This window comes from Boleophthalmus pectinirostris, unplaced genomic scaffold, assembly GCF_026225935.1.
Source record: "Boleophthalmus pectinirostris isolate CB_2022bp ecotype Guang Dong unplaced genomic scaffold, ASM2622593v1 HiC_scaffold_2, whole genome shotgun sequence".
In the NCBI taxonomy this organism is placed as follows: Eukaryota; Metazoa; Chordata; class Actinopteri; order Gobiiformes; family Gobiidae; genus Boleophthalmus; species Boleophthalmus pectinirostris.
In genome coordinates this window covers 9,308,409-9,327,264 of record NW_026571152.1, presented here as the reverse complement: position 1 = coordinate 9,327,264, position 18,856 = coordinate 9,308,409, and the positions used below count along the sequence as shown (strand labels likewise).

The window sequence follows — 18,856 nt, the reverse complement described above, 5'->3', positions numbered from 1 at the left end:
ATTTTACGTCTACACAACACATCTGTAAAACAATCAGTCAAAACGTTTAACTGTTTGAAGAAACCTAATGTTGCCTGCTGCTCAGAAGACATTGTTTTAACCCATGAGAGCAAGTGTGGTAGTTAGTACAAGTTTTAAGTTTAGCTAAAAGCGTGTTCCAGTTTATTTATTTTTTTTTTTTTTTTATTTATAAATTTATATTAGAGGAGGGCCCATGTGATGCTTCTTGCCCCGGGCCCCCAAATTCCTGTCGACGGACCTGCTTGTTACATCGTTACCCCCTCAAAAACAGATCTGGAATTGTGTTTTGTTTCATTCACACATATTTAAGTAACGCTTTATTAGTTTCTCTACATCTCCAAAGTTCAAAATGCTCTGTCCCACCTTGTGATGTCGTGAAATGGTAGTTTTGTATTTAAGAGCTACTTTTTTTAAATCGTTTATCGGTAGAAATTGGACAATTCCAGGGCTGAAAATATCCAAATGATTTTAGTGAAAGTGTGTGGAGTTTAAAAACACAGTGTATTACCACATGACATCACGAGGTGGAACAGAGTGTTTACTTAAAATTTTAAATGAGGTAGAATTCCTTGTTTTCTGAGTAACGTCGTTTTCATAACAAACCCCTATTGTCCCGTCTTCTTTTACCTGTCCGTATCCGCCTCACCTGAGCTCCGTGCGCGTCCCTCGTGCGTGCACACCTGTGTACGTCACCGTGTGTGTGTTTGAGTGTGTGTTTGTGTGCGAGGGGGCGGGGCCAGCACGGGGGAGCGCGTGTAGAGGCTCGAGCGCTGGATGCCCTCAGTCTCACGAGAGAGGCTTGGACTGGCACAGCGTAACTCCGCGCGTCACTTTCCTGCACAGACGCGAGACACATTTTGGATTTTAACTTTTGTGGATTATTTTTGAAGAAAGAGAATTGAAATTACAAACTTTTGGAGCGGGAAGAGAGAGTTTTACCGGATTTGCTCGGAATATGATTTGAAGCAAGGAGAGGGCTGCTGCTGCTCCGAAACAGGTGATTTATTTGGATTTAAAAACATTGCGCGAAAGACCTGGTTTAGTTCTGGTTTAGTCCCGGTTTCATTTTTCCAGAGTTAGACCCCATTCATAATTTAGTCCTGGTTTAGACCCGAATTCATTGCTGATTTAACCCTGGTTTAGTCCGGTTTTACATCGGGTTTATTCCCTCTTCAGTCCCGGTTTAGACCTGGTTCCATCCTTGTTTATAACTCTTTTAGTCCTGGTTTAGTTCTGGTTTAGTCTTGGTTTAGACCTGGTTCTATCCTTGTTTATAAATGTTTTAGTCCGGGTTTAGTCCTGGTTTAGTCCTGGTTTAGTTCTGGTTTAGTCCTGGTTCTGTGCTTGTTTATAACTGTTTTAGTCCCGGTTTAGACCTGGTTCCATCCTTGTTTATAACTGTTTAGTCCTGTTTTAGTTCTGGTTTAGTCCTGTTTAAGTCCTGTTTTAGTCCTGGTTTAGTTCTGGTTTAGTCCTGTTTAAGTCCTGTTTTAGTCCTGGTTTAGTTCTGGTTTAGACCTGGTTCCATCCTTGTTTATAAATGTTTTAGTCCGGGTTTAGACCTGGTTTAGTCCTGTTTTAGTTCTGGTTTAGTCCTGGTTTGTTCTAACTCTGATCATCTCTTGGTTTATTACGTTTTTGTTTTTGTTTTTTTGTTTTTATGCGCAAGTTTTTTGCGCATTGAATCAAAAATTTAGTCTTTTATTTTTATTCGAACTTTATTATCCAAATTAGTTAAATGTTTAGTTTAGTTTTATTTGAACTCCTTTTTTTTTTTTTTTTTTTTTTTTCTTGCATTTTTGTTGTAAATCTTGCGTTCTTATCACTGTCCCGTATTGCGCACCCGTATCTCCACCGTAGCTCCGGTTTAGTCAGTGTTTTGACTCGCGTATAGTCCGGATTCAGGTTCAGTCCTGGTTCAGTCCTGGTTTAGTCCCGGTTTAGTCCCGGTTTAGTCCTTGTCCCTCTTCAGACCTGCAGGTTCATGTTGATCCAAGTCTAATCCCAGCTCTTTTAAATCCTCTCACTTTTCTTTGCTGCGTAAAAGTGCGTCTCTCCTCTCCTCTTCTCTCTCTTTCTCTCCTCTTACTTTTGTCGTATTTATTTCTTTTTTTCTCCTTTTCCCCCTCCTCACTCTATCTCTCCATCGCTTTCTCTTCTTCCCTCATCTCTCTCACCCTCCCACCCTCCCTCCCTCCTCTGCCCCTCTCCTCTCTCTCTCGTACTCTATCTCTCCTTCCTATCATCTTTCTTTCCTAACTCTCCCTCCGTTGTTTCACTCTCTTATTTATTTATCTATCCCTTCTCCTCTGCCTCCTTCGTTCTCTTCTTACTCTCTTTCTCCTCTTCCTCTCTATCACTCTCTCCTCTTACCCACTCATTTCTCTCTCTCTCTCCTCTTTTCTCTCCTCTGCTCCTCTCTATCACTCTTTTTTGGCTTCTCCATCCCTCTCTCTCCTTCCTTCCCTTTTTCTCTTTCTCTCCTCTTTCTATCGCTTTCTCTCTCCTTTCTCTCATCTACCCTCTCACTCGTTCTCCTTCTCTTTCTCTCTCCTCCTTTTTCTCCCTCTCTCCTTTCTCGCCCCCCTTACCCTACTCTGAATCAATCACTCATTCATTCTTTCTTTCTTTCTCACTCTCCTCTACCTCTTCTCTCCTTCTTGCCTCTTCTCTTTACTCACCCCTCTCTTCTCCTCTTCTCTCTCTCTCTCTCTCCCTTCCCCTGCACTCTCTCCCCTCCTCTCTTTCTTTCTCTCTCCTCTCTCTCTCTGCCTCCTTTCCTCCCTCTCTCCTCTTTTCTCTCCTCTCTTTCTTCCTCCCTCTGCTCTTCCTCCTCTCTCTCTCTCCTCTCCTCTCTTTTCTCTCCATTCCCCTGCCCCCTCTCCTCTCTTCCCCCTCTTCTCTCTCCCTCTCTCTCTTTGCTCCCTCTCCTCTTCCTCTCTCTCTCCCCACCTCTGCCCTCTCTCCTCTCTCTCTCCTTCCTTCTGCCCCCTCTCCTCTTTTTCTCTCCCTCCCTCTGCCCCCTCTCTTCTCCTATTTTCTCTCCCTCTCTCCCTTCCCCTGCACTCTCTCCTCTCCTCTCTTTCTTTCTCTTTCCCTCCCTCTGCCCCTCTCCTCTCTCTCCCCCTCTCTCTGCCTCCTTTCCTCCCTCTCTCCTCTTTTCTCTCCTCTCTTTCTTTCTCTCCCTCGCTCTCTCTCCTCTTCCTCTCTCTCCCCATCTCTGCCCTCTCTCCTCTCTTCTCTCCTTCCCTCTGCCCCCTCTCCTCTTCTCTCTATTCTCTTCTCTCCTCTCTTTCTCTCCCTTCCTCTGCCTCTCTCCTCTCTTTCTCTCTCTCCCTCTCCCTTTCTTTCTTTCTTTCTCTTTCTCTTCCTCTCCCCTTTCTTTCTTTCTCTTTCTCTCTCTCCCTCTCCCCTCTCCCTCTTTCTTTCTTTCTCTCTCCCTTTCTCTCCTCTTTCTCTCTCCTTCTCTCTCTCCTCTTTCTCTCCCTCCCTCTCCTCTCTCCTCCCCTTTCTTTTCTCTTCCCTCTCTCCCTCCCTCTCTCCTCTCTTTCTCTCTCCCTCTCTCCTCTCTTTCTCTCTTCCCTCTCTCCCCTCTCTCTCCTCTGTCCTCTCTCCTCCCTCTCCCTCTCCTCTCTCTTTCTCTCTTTCCTCTCTCCCTCCTCTCTCTCCTCTCTCCTCTCTCCCTCTCTCTCTCTCTCTCTCCTCTCCTCTCTCTCCTCTCCTCTCTCTCTCTCCCTCTCTCTCCCTCCCTCTCTCTCTCCTCTCTCTCTCTCTCTCTCTTCCCTCTCTCTCCTCTCTCCTCTCTCCTCTCTCCTCTCTCTCCTCTCTCTCTCTCTCTCTCTCTCTCTCTCCCTCTCTCTCTCCTCTCTTCTCTCTCTTCTCTCTCCCTCTCTCTCCTCTCTCCTCTCCCTCCTCTCCTCTCTCTCTCCTCTCTCTTCCCTCTCTCCCTCCCTCTCCTCTCCCTCTCTCTCTTTCTCTCTCTCCCTCTCTCCTCTCCTCTCTCTCTCCTCTCTCTCTCTCTCTCTCTCTTTCTCTCTTCTCTCTCTCTCCTCTCTCTCCCCTCTCTCCCTCTCTCCTCTCCTCTCTTTCTCTCTCTTTCTCTCTTCCCTCTCTCTCTCCCTCTCCTCTCCTCTCTCCTCTCTTTCTCTCTTTCTCTCTTCCCTCTCTCCTCTCCCTCTCCTCTCCTCTCTCTCCTCTCTTTCTCTCTTTCTCTCTTCCCTCTCTCCCTCCCTCTGTGCGCGTGTGTTTCTGACTCACTTTCCCGCTCCTCGTCTCTCCTGTGTCGCGTGCTTTTGTCTCGCGCTCGCAGTCGGACCCTCGCGCTCGGCTTCATTGTGCTCGCGCAGGTGCCTCGCGCTCCGGGAGCATTACTCACGCGCTACGTCGCTCTCAAAAACAACCGCGCTGAAGTTATGAATTTCACGCTTAAATACACTCTCAACTTTTGCCTTCCGAGTGTTAAGTTAAAGGTGCACTGCGTAACTTTTCTGGTACTGGTGTTTTTCAGATAACACTGCAGTATGCCAGGAAATAGTTGTTACTGAACCTGCTAACCTGCTATACATGACAACAGAATAGCATGTACAACGCTGTCATGTCAACACAACAATCTCCAGAAAGACGCAAAGTTGTGGGTCAGATCTGTGGAGAGGCAATCCCACTCACACTGCCTGTTTTGCTTGGTATTTTTGAGCAGTAAAAAAACACATTTCATTTTACAAACACAGGATACGCATAATGCCATGTCGCGAAACAATAGTGCAATCACATCTCCATGGAGACAAGCAGGTGGCCAACTCCACTTCCTGAAAAATGACACAGTATACAGTAAAACCATTAAGAATGTACTGTAGCGTCTCGCTCAATGGAGTAAATCAAAGAGAGCTAGTTCATGAGATGATGTTTTATTAACTTAATTGACAGCCAAAAATACCACAGAAATAGTCATGTTGTGCCAGTGGCGGAGTTAGCAATTTGGGGGACCCCAGGCGAACTTGAGTGTGGGGCCCGAACTTGAGTGTGGGGGATTTTATTTTTTTATATTTATTGTCTGTTTGTTTGTTTGTTTGTTTTTTTTTTGTTTTGTTTTTTATCCATATTGTTCATGAGACACGTGCATCTTTATTTGAATTAGGGTGGATTAGAAACTTGTCTTATTAGTTAGGAAGCCTACTAGATAAACAAAGCTGAAAGTAGTTTTATTTTTTTGCTAGTATAATTGCATTTTTGTTTACATCCATTACATATGCTGACTATGCTGTGATTATGTACAAATCAGGGTCAAGCTGACTAGTCCATTCTAACATGAAATGAGGGAAAGCATTGACAGTTAAAGTAGATTTGACAATCAGATACTATTTTGGTGGTGTTTTCTTGGTGGTGTTTAAAAGTAAACTTCTCTCGTTTAATGTCATACTGAGAGAAAATCTAATTGCTGTGAGTCCTCGCCTATTAGTGGCACTGAGGGCAATTGGTTAGGGGCCCCTCCAGGTTTGGGGGCCCAAAGCAGCCATCTACTGTTGCCTAATAGTAGCACCGCCTCTGTGTAGTGCATAAAATAACAGTGCGTTTATAACATATTTTATACTTTATCATGACACAAACATTTCACAGGAATAAGGTGACTTTTTAACATTGACATTACTGCAGGCTGCTGTAGTACTTTAAAGGTACACTAGAACTTTTCTGGTGGACTGTCTGTCATTACATAAGCTTTGTCTGGAATGTTCCACAGTATGGCTTTATACTAGCATTTATTGTGTTGCATTAAATATCTTGGCCTTGTAGCATCACCTGTTTGTTTGCATAAAAATAGATTAGAGTTAGAGTTTAATGCCATACTGTGGGATAGGGGTGTGCAACAATATTGAAATATCAATATATTGTATTGTTTCATTTGATTTTACAGTATCAATATCGTGGGCTGCTGTATATATCGATATATCACCAAGAGTAATTTTTGGTATGTTTTACTAAATTGTTTTATGTAAAAGCTATGAAAGTGTTGATATTTTCATAGTTTTGATGAGTAAAATTGGTATTTTTCTTATCAACTTTTCACAATATAGCTGACATACTGTGGGACATTCTGGACAATGCAATAACATCTCCACTGAGACAAGAAGTGCACCTTTAAAACTTGATTTTAAATAAAAACATCAACTTCCTGACAGAAACATCCAGACACTCAAATGAAACAAAGATCTTAGAAGTGACTCAGTATATAAATGTTACATTTTACATCTCTCCATCCTGTTTGCTCCAGCTTTCCCTGCAGTCCTTGAATGTAGCGCTCTGATTCAGCCCTGTGTTATCTGTGGAATTCAGCCTCTTTTGGCACCAATCGCAGGGCCTCCTCTGCACCTGCCTCTGCACCTGTCACTGTCACTCCTCTGCATCATTTTCACATCATTCTTCACCCCTGACAATAGTCATTTTTGGTCATGACTAATAAGTAGGATAAGTGTTAATGGGCCCACATTACACTGTTTTCTGATTCATGTTATAATGTAGTTTCCTGCTAAACTAGCTGAAAACTACCACTTCATGACATCACAAGAGCATTTTGAGCTTGAGAGATGTAAACAGACTAATAATAAAGGTTTACTCAAACATGGGTGAATGAAACAAACACAACTTCTAACATGGCTTAAAACTCCAAAGAGTCTATTTTGCATAATATAGGACATGTAAAGCAAGTTTTGATTTTAAATTTCATAAACTTGATCTATATCTATGCCCACAAATATCAATTGAACAAATCAAATATAGGTTTTACTGAGAAGAATTTTAAAGCTGATTTAATCTTAATTACAAAAACACTGGACGTGATGGACAAGCTGTTTGTGTTCTAGTTTGTTCCAGTCAGAATTCTGGACATTCTGAGCTTTGACCCTGCAAGAAATAAACAGCAGAAAGAAATACTTTTGTAGTTAGTTTGTATCTATAATGACTCAGAGAAGTTATTCATATGATTCTCTACAGCTCAAATATGATCACAGAACAGGGAAAAAAAAAATGTTACCCACTAGTTCTGAGAAAAAGTAACTATTTTTGTTACTGTAAAAGCACAGGCTACATTTCCTTTAAAGTGCATATTGTCTCATTTTGACTTCATTTGGTGTGATAATACCTCTTTACCATACCAGTGTAAAATATAAATATAGTTTTACACCAGTCACATAGCAGTTTGTGAAGAATAGTTGAAAAATGTGTTCAAAAATTCAGGAAGTAGAGAGTTCTATTTTAGAGATTGAGAATTCTGTCAAAAAACTCTGCACAATTTACACTTCAATTTACATTTCTGATACTTTAAACATGTTTCCAACAAAATAAAGCTGCTTTTTTGGATTTTTATTTGCCAAATAATGTTTTCTGTGCACATTAGAGGAGACTGGTTCAAGTGTAGAAAATGGTTGCTACCTAGCGTGATGTTATGATTTCCAACCAGGAAGTTACATTAGAAACTTAAAGAAATTACCAAACCCTTAAATGAACCCTTAAATGTAATGATCTCAATTGTGTTTTAGTAAAATTAGAAGAACCTGTCATAGGCGCTTTAAAAATGTTTCACCATAATTCCTTCACCATATGTGTTAGCTTACTCAGAGTTAGCACTGTGCCGCTAATACAATTTGTATTTATTTAACTACAAGTACTGCTTTATTCAAATATTCTGTAATCAAATAAACATGTAATCAAGGTTCACTTTTCTTCAAATAGACGGTCACCTGTTCCCTATGACAGAGATAAACTGATTTGTTATGTTCCAGAGTGTGGCATTACTATGAATAAGATAAATATGCTTATACCGAGCAGTCACGGTTTGTTTGCGTTTCAAACCACATCTGTTGAAATCATGCAAAATCAAATGCAAATGTGTGTTTATCATGGTCTGGTGTCACATGACTGCAACCTCCATGTTTATAAGAGTAACAGTATCACGAGTAGTAATAGTGATTGCATAAGTAGTAGTAGGGTAGTATTAGTAGTAAACGTAGCAGGAGTAGTATTTGCAGTAGCAGTAGAATCAGCAGTTGTTGTTACAGTAGTAGTAGTAGTAGTATTTGCAGTAGTAGTTGTAGTAGCAGTAGACTCAGCAGATGTTGTTACAGTAGTAGTAGTAGCAGCAGTAATAGTAGTAGTAGTAGTAGTTGTAGTAGTAATAGTAATAGCAGTAGAATCAACAGATGTTGTGATGTTGTTACAGTAGTAGTAGTAGCAGCAGTAATAGTAGTAGTAGTAGTAGTTGTAGTAGTAATAGTAATAGCAGTAGAATCAACAGATGTTGTGATGTTGTTACAGTAGTAGTAGTCTTAGTAGTAGTAAGGCAAGGCAAGGCAAGTTTATTTGTATAGCACAATTCGTACACAAAGTAATTCAAAGTGCTTTACAGAATAAGAAATACATTAAAATCATAATAAAAACAAATCAAAACATAAATAATCATGAAGATTAAAATTAAAAAAGAGAGACATAAATTGGAGAGAAGAGTGCGGAATGAAAACCTTTCAGTTATATGCACAGTTAAACAGAAATGTTTTGAGTAGTAGTAGTAGTAGTTGTAGCATAGCAGTAGAATCAGCAGATGTTGTGATGTTACAGTAGTAGTAGTAGTAGTAGTAGTAGTAGTAGTAGTAGTAGTAGTAGTAATAGTAGTAGTAGTAGTAGTAGTAGTAGTAGTAGTAGTAGTAGTAGTAGTATTTGCAGTAGCAGTTGTAGTAGCAGTAGAATCAGCTGTTGTTGTTACAGTAGTAGTAGTAGTAGTAGTAGTAGCAGAAGTAGAGTAGTAGTAGTAGTAGTAGTAGTAGCAGAAGTAGAAGTAGTAGTAGTAGTAGTAGTAGTAATAGTAGTAGTAGTAGTAGTAGTAATAGTAGTAGTAGTAGTAGTAGTAGTAGTAGTAGTAGTATTTGCAGTAGCAGTTGTAGTAGCAGTAGAATCAGCTGTTGTTGTTACAGTAGTAGTAGTAGTAGAAGTAGTAGTAGCAGAAGAAGAAGTAGTAGTAGTAGTAGTAGTAGCAGAAGTAGAAGTAGTGGTAGTAGTAGAAGTAGAAGTACTACTAGTAGTAGTAGTAGTAGTAGTAGCAGAAGTAGAAGTAGTAGTAGTAGTAGAAGTAGTAGTAGTAGTAGAAGTAGTAGTAGTAGTAGTAGTAGTAAGTAGTAGTAGTAGTAGTAGTAGTAGTAGTAGAAGTAGAAGTAGTAGTAGTAGTAGTAGTAGTAGTAGTAGAAGTAGTAGTAGTAGTAGTAGTAATAGTAATAGCAGTAGAATCAACAGATGTTGTGATGTTACAGTAGTAGTAGTGGTAGTAGTAGTAGTAGTAGTAGTAGTCTTAGTAGTAGTAGTAGTAGCATAACAGTAGAATCAGCAGATGTTATTACAGTTGAAGTAGTAGTAGAAGTAGTAGTAGTAGTATTTGCAGTAGTAGTTGTAGTAGCAGTAGAATCAGCAGTTGTTGTTACAGTAGTAGTAGCAGTAGTAGTAGTAGTAGTAGTAGTAGTAGTAGAAGTAGAAGTGTTGTTTGAGGTGGTATCTGCAGTAGCAGCAGCAGCAGTTGTAGTAGTAGTAGTAGTAGTATTTGTAGTGGTAGCTTTAGTATCATTAAAATCAGTAGATGTTACAGTGGCAGCAGTAGGAGTAGCATTTGCTGTAGTAGTTGTAGTAGCAGTAGAATTAGCAGATGATATTACAGTAGTAGTAGTAAGTAGCAAGTAATTGTAGTAGCATCACTGGTTCAAGATATTATTTGAAGTAGTAATAGTACAAGTAGCAGTTGTGATGGCAAGAGAAGGAAGACCCGGTGTAGTCCTGGTTCGATACTGGTTTAGTCCCAGTTTGTTCCCTGGTTTAGTCCCTGGTGTCGTCCCAGTTTAGTCGTGGTTTAGTCCTGGTTTGGTCTGTGGTTACATTTCCTCTGTCCAGTCATGTGCAGATCCATCATCAGAGTTACTCAGCTCGCTCACTGAAAGGGAGAGTGACCAGAGGAATGCATGAGTGTGCGCCATGGTAACGCACTGTCTCATGAAATCCGTCCACTGGGAAAACACACATCATGGCATTAAACTCAACTATTTCCATGGAGACAAGCGGGCGGCACCAGCAGGCCAGATCTGCGGAGAGGCGCTTCGAGATTTACTTAGTCACATCTGTAAAGTTGAAATTACCTCAAGACGTCCGAGTTTCTTGAGTACATGCGCTCAGGATAAAAAATGTCAACTAGTAAACTGTTTTTTTATGGACTTTATTCCGGAAACACACCAAGACAAGAGAAGAACTTTTTAATCCATCATGTTACTATCGTTGCTTTTATTTTAAGTTTGGTTTTAGCAGAGTCTGTTCACGTGATTTACAAACTTTTCACCAAAAGCACCCAAACTTCTTTACAGACAACGGAGCTGTACTTCCAGGCCATGTTTTTACTGTATTTTTTTCTTTATGTTTTTCACTTTTTAACAGAAAAATAAAATAAAGTAAAAACAGTAACTGGACTTAAGTATTTCTCCGTGGCAAATTAAGAAACGTTTTTACAGACATGGTCGCATGAGACTAGAAATACCTGAGTCGGCAGAATTACAGGAGATAAAATTTGGTGGAATTTTTACGAACATTTTTACAGACAAGACCGACTTGCACGGGACTAGAAACACAGATGGCGTTCATAATTATTACAATTTAACGGGAAACCCCGGGTAAAACTAATCCAGTGTGAATAGGTGTTGAGAATGCATGCTTTTCAAGGTAAACACACCTGTAATCGGATATGCGCAAGATACGATTAATGCCATAGTGTGGAACATTCCAGGCAAGGCAAGACCCTGAAACAGAAGTTACACAGTGCTCTTTTAAACAAACTTAAAAATGTGATGAATGAGTTGATTTAAAAGTAAAATATCTTTACAGTAATTCACATTTTTAACCCTCGTGCACTCCTTTAAAAATAGTTACACCTGTGCTCCTTCATGACAAAAATGTACATTGAAAAAGAATATCACAATATTTTTATGCAGTACAGATTTTTTCCAACTTTTTTATATCAGTGTCTTCATTTACTTCTGCTCTCATCATACATACCAATAATATATAATATTTTGAAATTTTAACCCTTTAAATGACATTTTTGTCAGCAAAAGGCTCAAAATTAAAGAAATTGATTATTTCTATTTTCAAATCATTTTAATTTGTTTATGTTGTGTTGTATGTAGTGCCAATACTGATTTTTACATTCTTTTAGTTTTTGCACAAACTCAAATAATTACACCTGTGCTCCTTTATGACAAAAATCGAAAAACAATACCACAATATTTTTTAGTACAGATTTGTGTTCAACTTGTGTTTTTATATCATTGTCTTCATTTACTTCTGCTCTAATCAAACAAACCAAATACAAATGTCTTTCTATTGATATAACCTTGCAATGGAAGATACACAGTAAAAAGAAAAATATCAAAAAATTAAAAGAGACACTAAAACTAAACATTTTGAAGGAGTTTTCAACACCAAAGAATGAAAAATAAATGGAAGTCAATGGGACAAAAATGTACCGAAGGACCACGGGTGTTAGTATTTTCATTATAGACTGTTTAATTAATGTGATCTTGAAATAAAACACAGAAATTAAAATTACATCACAAAATACCCAAGCTGGCCAATTTTGGTGTTAAAAATGTACCTGGGGTGTTGGAGGGTTAAAGATCCTCCTCAAAAACAGACTTGAAGTGTTTTGTTTCATTCACACATGTCTGAGTAACTCTTTATTATTAGTCTGAGTACAATTCCAAAGCTGAAATTGCTCTGTTCCACCTTGTGATGTCATGACGTGATAGTTTTCAAGTTCATTTTACCTTTAGTTCAGTAGAGATTGGCAATTCCAGGACTGAAATGATCCAAATGATTCTAGTCAAGGTGTGTGGAGTTTAAAAACATACTGGAGCACTTCCTGTATTCCCACGTGACATCACAAGGTGGAACAGTGTTTTCTGTGTGAGAGAAGAACAATGTTTGTGATGAAGAAACAACAACATTATAACATAGATCATAAAATAGCGTAATATGGGCTCTTTAAGAAACCAACTCATAGGCCGATCGTTTTTTTTTTTTTTTTTTTTTTGACAGTGCAGTGAGTAGTTTAGCCACAGCTTAGTTTTGGCGGTGTGTTCGCTGCCCTCTGTCTTTTGTCAGTTCAGTTGGCGGTGCGTTCGCTGTCTGAGAATCAGTGAGTAAATCTGTGATCTCTGAAGAGTCTTTGTTTGGGGCCGTTGTGGCTCATTGGAGATAAGATCATTCACGCAGACTGAAGGGCCCCATTCATTTGCATAGTCCACACTCACAGCTGTTGATTCACACTCAGGTCTGGCAAGATAATATATTCTGAAGTGAACCGGGACTAAACCAGAACTGAACCAGGACTAAACTGGGCTACAATCAGGACATGTGTGAACTGTGAGGTCAGAAGTAGAACTAAACTTGTTTGGAAAGACGGACTAAACTAGGACTAAGCAGAACTAAAACGAGATCAAATGAAGTCTATATCGGGACTAAAAGAGGCTCTAACCAGGAACAAACCAGAACTTGACTAGGTTTAAACCGAACCAGAACTAAACCAGAACTGAACCAGGACTAAATGAGGCTCAAACCAGGACATGTGTGAACTGTGAGGTCAGAAATAGATCTAAACTTGGACCAAATCAAGTTTATATCAGGACTAAGCAAGGCTCTAACTGGGACTAAACCAGGACTTAACCGGATCTAAACCAGGACCAAGCCAGGACTAAATCAGGACTAAACCAGGACTAAGCTGAGACTAAATCAGGACTAAACCAGGACTAAGCCGAGACTCAATCAGAACTAAACCAGGACTAAGCTGAGACTAAATCAGGACTAAACCAGGACTAAACTGGGCTCAAACCAGGACATGTGTGAACTGTGAGCTAAGAAAAAGAACTAAACTCAGACCAAATCAAGTTTATATCAGGACTAAACGAGGCTCTAACCAGGACTAAACCAAAACTTAACCAGATCTAAACCAGGACCAAGCCAGGACTAAACCAGGACTTAACAAGGATCAAACTGGGCTCAAACCAGGACTGTGAGGTCGGAAATAGAACTAAACTTGGACCAAATCAAGTTTATATCAGGACTAAACAAGGCTCTGACTGGGACTAAACCAGGACTTAACCAGATCTAAACCAGGACCAAGCCAGGACTAAATCAGGACTAAACCAGGACTAAACCGAGACTAAATCAGAACTAAACCAGGACTAAGCCGAGACTAAATCAGGACTAAACCAGGACTAAACTGGGCTCAAACCAGGACATGTGTGAACTGTGAGCTAAGAAAAAGAACTAAACTTGGACCAAATCAAGTTTATATCAGGACTAAACGAGACTCTAACCAGGACTAAACCAGGACTTAACCAGATCTAAACCAGGACCAAGCCAGGACTAAACCAGGACTTAACAAGGATCAAACTGGGCTCAAACCAGGACTGTGAGGTCGGAAATAGAACTAAACTTGGACCAAATCAAGTTTATATCAGGACTAAACAAGGCTCTAACTGGGACTAAACCAGGACTTAACCAGATCTAAACCAGGACCAAGCCAGGACTAAACCAGGACTAAACCGAGACTAAATCAGAACTAAACCAGGACTAAGCTGAGACTAAATCAGGACTAAACCAGGACTAAACTGGGCTCAAACCAGGACATGTGTGAACTGTGAGCTAAGAAAAAGAACTAAACTTGGACCAAATCAAGTTTATATCAGGACTAAACGAGACTCTAACCAGGACTAAACCAAAACTTAACCAGATCTAAACCAGGACCAAGCCAGGACTAAACCAGGACTTAACTATGCTCAAACCAGGACTTAACCAGGACTAAACCGGAACTGAGGACACGTGTGAACTGTGTGGTCAAAGAAATAGAACAAAGTCTGTTTTTGTAAGGCGTCACAGCAGCAGCAGGGGGCGCTGCAGCAGGATCTTTAAGTGTGAGTTTATTGATCCAGAGTAAACACTGTAAAACAATAGGACACAGTCATATCAATATATTTGCATTTTGTGTTTTGAACCTGAACAGATCCACCTTTGTTTTAAATGTCACCGCAGCACCTGACAGTTTGACAAAGGACACTGCTCTATAGTGACAGTTACAGGCTGGACTTTACGGTAAATAAAAGGAAGGGGGGGGGTCATATGTATGTACACCTATGTTTATATTTAAAGGTATAAGTTAAAGTTAAAAGTGAAGTTAAAACCAATCATAATGGAGACAGAGAAGTGTAGAGTAGAGTAGCTATTATGGTCAAATTAAGTCTGTAGAATGCTGCCTTAGTGTCCAAAAATTAGGAAGTACACTTTTATCATGCTAGTTGTTCGTATTACTGTGACCTCCTCTGGATAGCTGCACATCATAGTAGTGAGAAGCAGATTTTTTTTTATATCATCTTTACCAAAATGACTACACAACTCTGCTGAATCATATGGGTATCGCAGATTAACCCTGTGTTCAATTATTTTTTGGACCTCGGATTTGACGTCACATTTGAGCTTGAAGTGTATTATTATTATGTTTCGTGTGTCGGCCTACGTGGATTATGATTATGACTATTCCCTCATCTTATGAAAATGCTGCCACTTTAATTAATTTAATTCTTGAAATTTGCACTTCATTTTGTGCTATGATTTCTCTTCCCTTCCAACCTTAGGGACATTAGGGACAATATTGGCCTCACAACAACACCGACTACCAAACCGCAGTAGTGATACGGCCGTGGTAAAGTATTGCAGTGATACGAGTGACTGAAATTGTCATTTAAACCACCAAAGTGTCCAAACACAATGAAAACAATTCATATTACTCCAAACACAACTTTGGGGAGTAAATGATGAGGGGAAACTATTCCACGATTAAAAACCCTGAATAGTAAATTTTGTATAAGAAGTGAGTTTTAACAACCTTCTTTTTCTCTTCTCTCTTTCAGGATGTCTGCCTCTGGTGTTTACCCCTCACTGCTGCTGCTCCTCTGCTCTCTTCTCTCCTCTGCCTCCTCCCAGTGCGACCACTCCTCTGAAACCTCCAAAATCAACCCAAACGTACACTACGAACTCCCCACGTTCACTTCAGAATTCCCCATCCAAAACATGGTCACGCTGGACGGAATAGTTTACGTCGGCGCTACGAATCGGATCTACGCGCTGTCGCCCAATCTCACAAAATTATCGGAATATAGAACGGGACCACTGAGAGCGAACGAAACCTGCGGACACAAAACGGACAACGCCAACGCTATAATCGACAATCGGAATATCGCCTTGGTAACGGAAAACATTTACGATAAAGGATTGTACAGCTGCGGATCTGCGGATAATGGGATTTGCAGACGCCACGTTTTGTATGAAGACGACGAAATGGGCCCTAACACTGTTGACGACGAAGTTTACTGTTTCGCCGATAAAGTTAGGCTTCGTAAAGGCAACCCGTATAATTCGGACATTGTTGTTAGCGCTTCCGGATCGCAGGTTCTCAATGTCGAAAGCAACCTAATCCAATTTTTCGTAGGGAATTCGGAAATCCCCGGTAACAAAACAACACCAAACACGCACACAATATCTGTACGTAAAATGAAAACTAGCCAAAACGGATTCACGTTCTTCTCTAGCGCCGCGCACATGGACTTGATACCATCTTTACGCGGAAACTACTACTTACGCTATGTCTACTCCTTCAACAGCGGTCCGTTTACATACTTTTTAACTGTACAGCGCGTCAGTAAAGATTCAAATGCTTTCCACACCAGAATCGTACGCATGTGCTCTTCTGATACGGTGATCAGACGCTACGTAGAGATGCCGCTTCAATGCATTCGCACGGACAAACGCCGCAGACGCTCCACGGAAGACGTAAAGGTTTTTAACATCCTGCAGGGGGCGTACGTGAGCAAAATCAAGGAGGACACGGAGTTGCAGAAGCAGCTGAAAGTGGGACCGAATGACGATGTTTTGTTCGCGGCGTTCGCTAAAGGGAAACCGGACTCCCCCGAAGCTACGGCGGATTCTGCCGTGTGCGTCTTCTCTTTAAGTCACATAAACAACATGATCAGGAGGTACACGCAGAGCTGCAGCACCGTGGAGCCGTACCATTTCACGGGCACTGACCACAAGTCCTGCTACAACGTGGTAAGAGGCACTGTATGTTTTATTTTTAGTGTTGTTTAAAGGTGTACTACATAGGCCTGTCATGATAATCAATATATTGACTTATCGTTCAGTATATGAAAGCTGGAACACTGTTTTTCTGGGATCAGAATTTATCATGTGTATATTTTCTTTGCACTATTAGGACATTTTTGGTTATTTTTTGGGTATATGCAAACCAAGTACTGTATTTTTTGGGCCAGAAGGTGCACTTAAAATCCTTTAATTTTCTCAATCCGGTGCACCTTATGTATTAATTCTGGTTGTGCTTTCTGACCTCGAACCAATTTTATTTGTTATGGTGCTCAAAAATCAGAGTCAAAAAGTCAGAATGTTTTAGTACGACTTTGATGAGCTATGAAGCCGCACCGCTTGATGGATTGTCGGACCATTATGGTTACTGTAGTCTGGAGCCTCGTGGAGTAAAGCCCAATTTACGATCCTTAGTCTGACTGAAGCTGACCACATCAAAGCACAAGGGGTGAGCTGGTTTTTCAGGCTGATAGTTTATGTATATTAGGCATGTTTTTTTAAGTTTCATTTCTGTAAAATGTAAACAAATGTGCACAAACCTGCATAAAACACATCAGTACTTAATGTAAGCGAATTACGCTACACTCTGCCAATGGATCGTAGATGCCTGGGCTAAGGGATCAGTCTCAAGTGTCGTCCGTTTGTTTCGCTTAATGCGACTTATAATCCGGTGCACCTTATGTATGAAAGCAGACGAGAGAATTCAACATTATTGATATTGCCCCTTATAATACAGTGCACCTTATAGTCTGAAAAATACAGTACTAAAGTTTTTCATTCTGCTATTTATTTATTTATCGCAGCTCATGTTTTTCTTAACAATATTATAAAGTTAGAATAGATTTTGAGGTGTAAATCTCAAAATCTGTTGGGTTTTTGTGTTCTTGGCAGTGTAGTCGAGGTGGGGGTAAACGGGCCCCAGGGTCTAAGGGTCCCAGAATTGGAATCTCTGTCTATGAATTAATATTAGAGGGGGGGCATGTGAGTCCTCTTGTCTAGTCAGTGGCATACATTTGTTTCAGTATTATTGTTTATCATCTATATTTACTTATAAAGCAATATATCATGCTTCAAAATCTGTTATAGTGACAAGCCTAGCATTTCGGGACTTTTCTGATAAAGACTGACTCCCAACAAACGTTGCAACATAAAACCATGGGAACCCATTTAACATTGTACAAAATATTTCATCCACATCTCCATGGAGGCACATGGGGGTGTACCGTCTGCAAGAAAAGTAGTGAAAAGTGATAGTGAAAGTTTTAGAATGGCATGAGACCGAAGCCTGTAGATGACTCCACTGTGAAAAACATGTTTGAATTGGAGCAGAGCTGAAGTTCTTTTCTATTTGTTTATGAAGTTGGTGGATAGAATTAGGTCATGTTAATTTTCTTAATTGGGCATGACAGAGAAGAGGAGGATGGAGAGGAGAGGGTCAGATGCAGTAGAAGGTCAGATGGAGCAAAGGAAAGGGTCAGATGGAGTAGAAGATGCAGAGGAGGAGGTCAAATGGAGCAGATAAGAGGGTCACACGGAGTAGAAGGTCAGATGGAGCAAAGGAAAGGGTCAGATGGAGTAGAAGATGCAGAGGAGGAGGTCAGATGGACCAGAGGAGAAGCTCAGATGGAGCAGAGGACCAGAGAAGAGGGTCAGATGGAGTAGAAGATACAGAGGAGGAGGTCAGATGGAGCAGAGGAAAGAGTTAGATGGAGCAGAGGAGATGGTCAGATGGAGCAGAGGAGAGGGTAAGACAGAGTAGAAGATGCAGAGGAGGAGGTCAGATGGAGCAGAGGAGGAGGTCAGATGGCGCAGAGGAGGAGGTCAGATGGTGCAGAGGAGGAGGTCAGATGGAGCAGAGGAGGAGGTCAGATGGTGCAGAGGAGGAGGTCAGATGGAGCAGAGGAGGAGGTCAGATGGAGTAGAAGATGCAGAGCAGTGGGTCAAATGTCAGTTCATACCTCTAAGCTAATTTGTGTCAGATGAAGTATACAAGAAGGTCAAGATGAGAGTCAGAGATGGAGGAGGAGGTCAGATGGAGCAGAGGAGGAGGTCAGATGGTGCAGAGGAGGAGGTCAGATGGTGCAGAGGAGGAGGTCAGATGGAGCAGAGGAGAGGGTAAGATAGAGTAGAAGATGCAGAGGAGGAGGAGGTCAGATGGAGCAGAGGAGGAGGTCAGATGGAGCAGAGGAGGAGGTCAGATGGAGCAGAGGAGGAGGTCAGATGGAGCAGAGGAGGAGGTCAGATGGCGCAGAGGAGGAGGTCAGATGGAGTAGAGGGTCAGATGGAGCAGAAGATGCAGAGCAGTGGGTCAAATGTCAGTTCATACCTCTAAGCTAATTTGTGTGCTTTGTCTATTTTTTCACCCATAAGTAGTTTGTCTAGACTCCCTCATGGAGGTCTCCGATGGTTTTTAGCCCTGACGTGTTAATCTCGTGTTCTCGCTCTAGTCTTTTGCGTGCTCTGGGTGGTCTCCTCTTAATCGCATGTGTATTAGTCTCATAACTTCAGCTCAGTTTAAAGTCTGACTTTCTTCTAATTGACCTTTGAATTCTGACCTCTGTGAAGCTTAAGTAAACCCTGCTAACGTCCACATATATGCAGACTGTGGGGC

At 40.9% G+C, this 18,856-nt stretch overlaps 1 protein-coding gene across 1 annotated transcript in view; it reads left to right on the top strand.

Annotated features, from left to right (window-relative positions):
- Positions 1–824: 824 nt before the first annotated feature.
- The window catches only part of met (MET proto-oncogene, receptor tyrosine kinase), a 135,536-nt gene continuing 117,504 nt past the window's right edge, over positions 825–18,856 (top strand). The window contains exons 1-2 of the mRNA XM_020919174.2: positions 825–1,018; positions 15,000–16,194. Of these exons, the coding sequence (XP_020774833.2) occupies positions 15,001–16,194 (1,194 nt within the window). The 5' untranslated portion in view covers positions 825–1,018; position 15,000. The remainder of the gene's footprint in view (positions 1,019–14,999; positions 16,195–18,856) is intronic.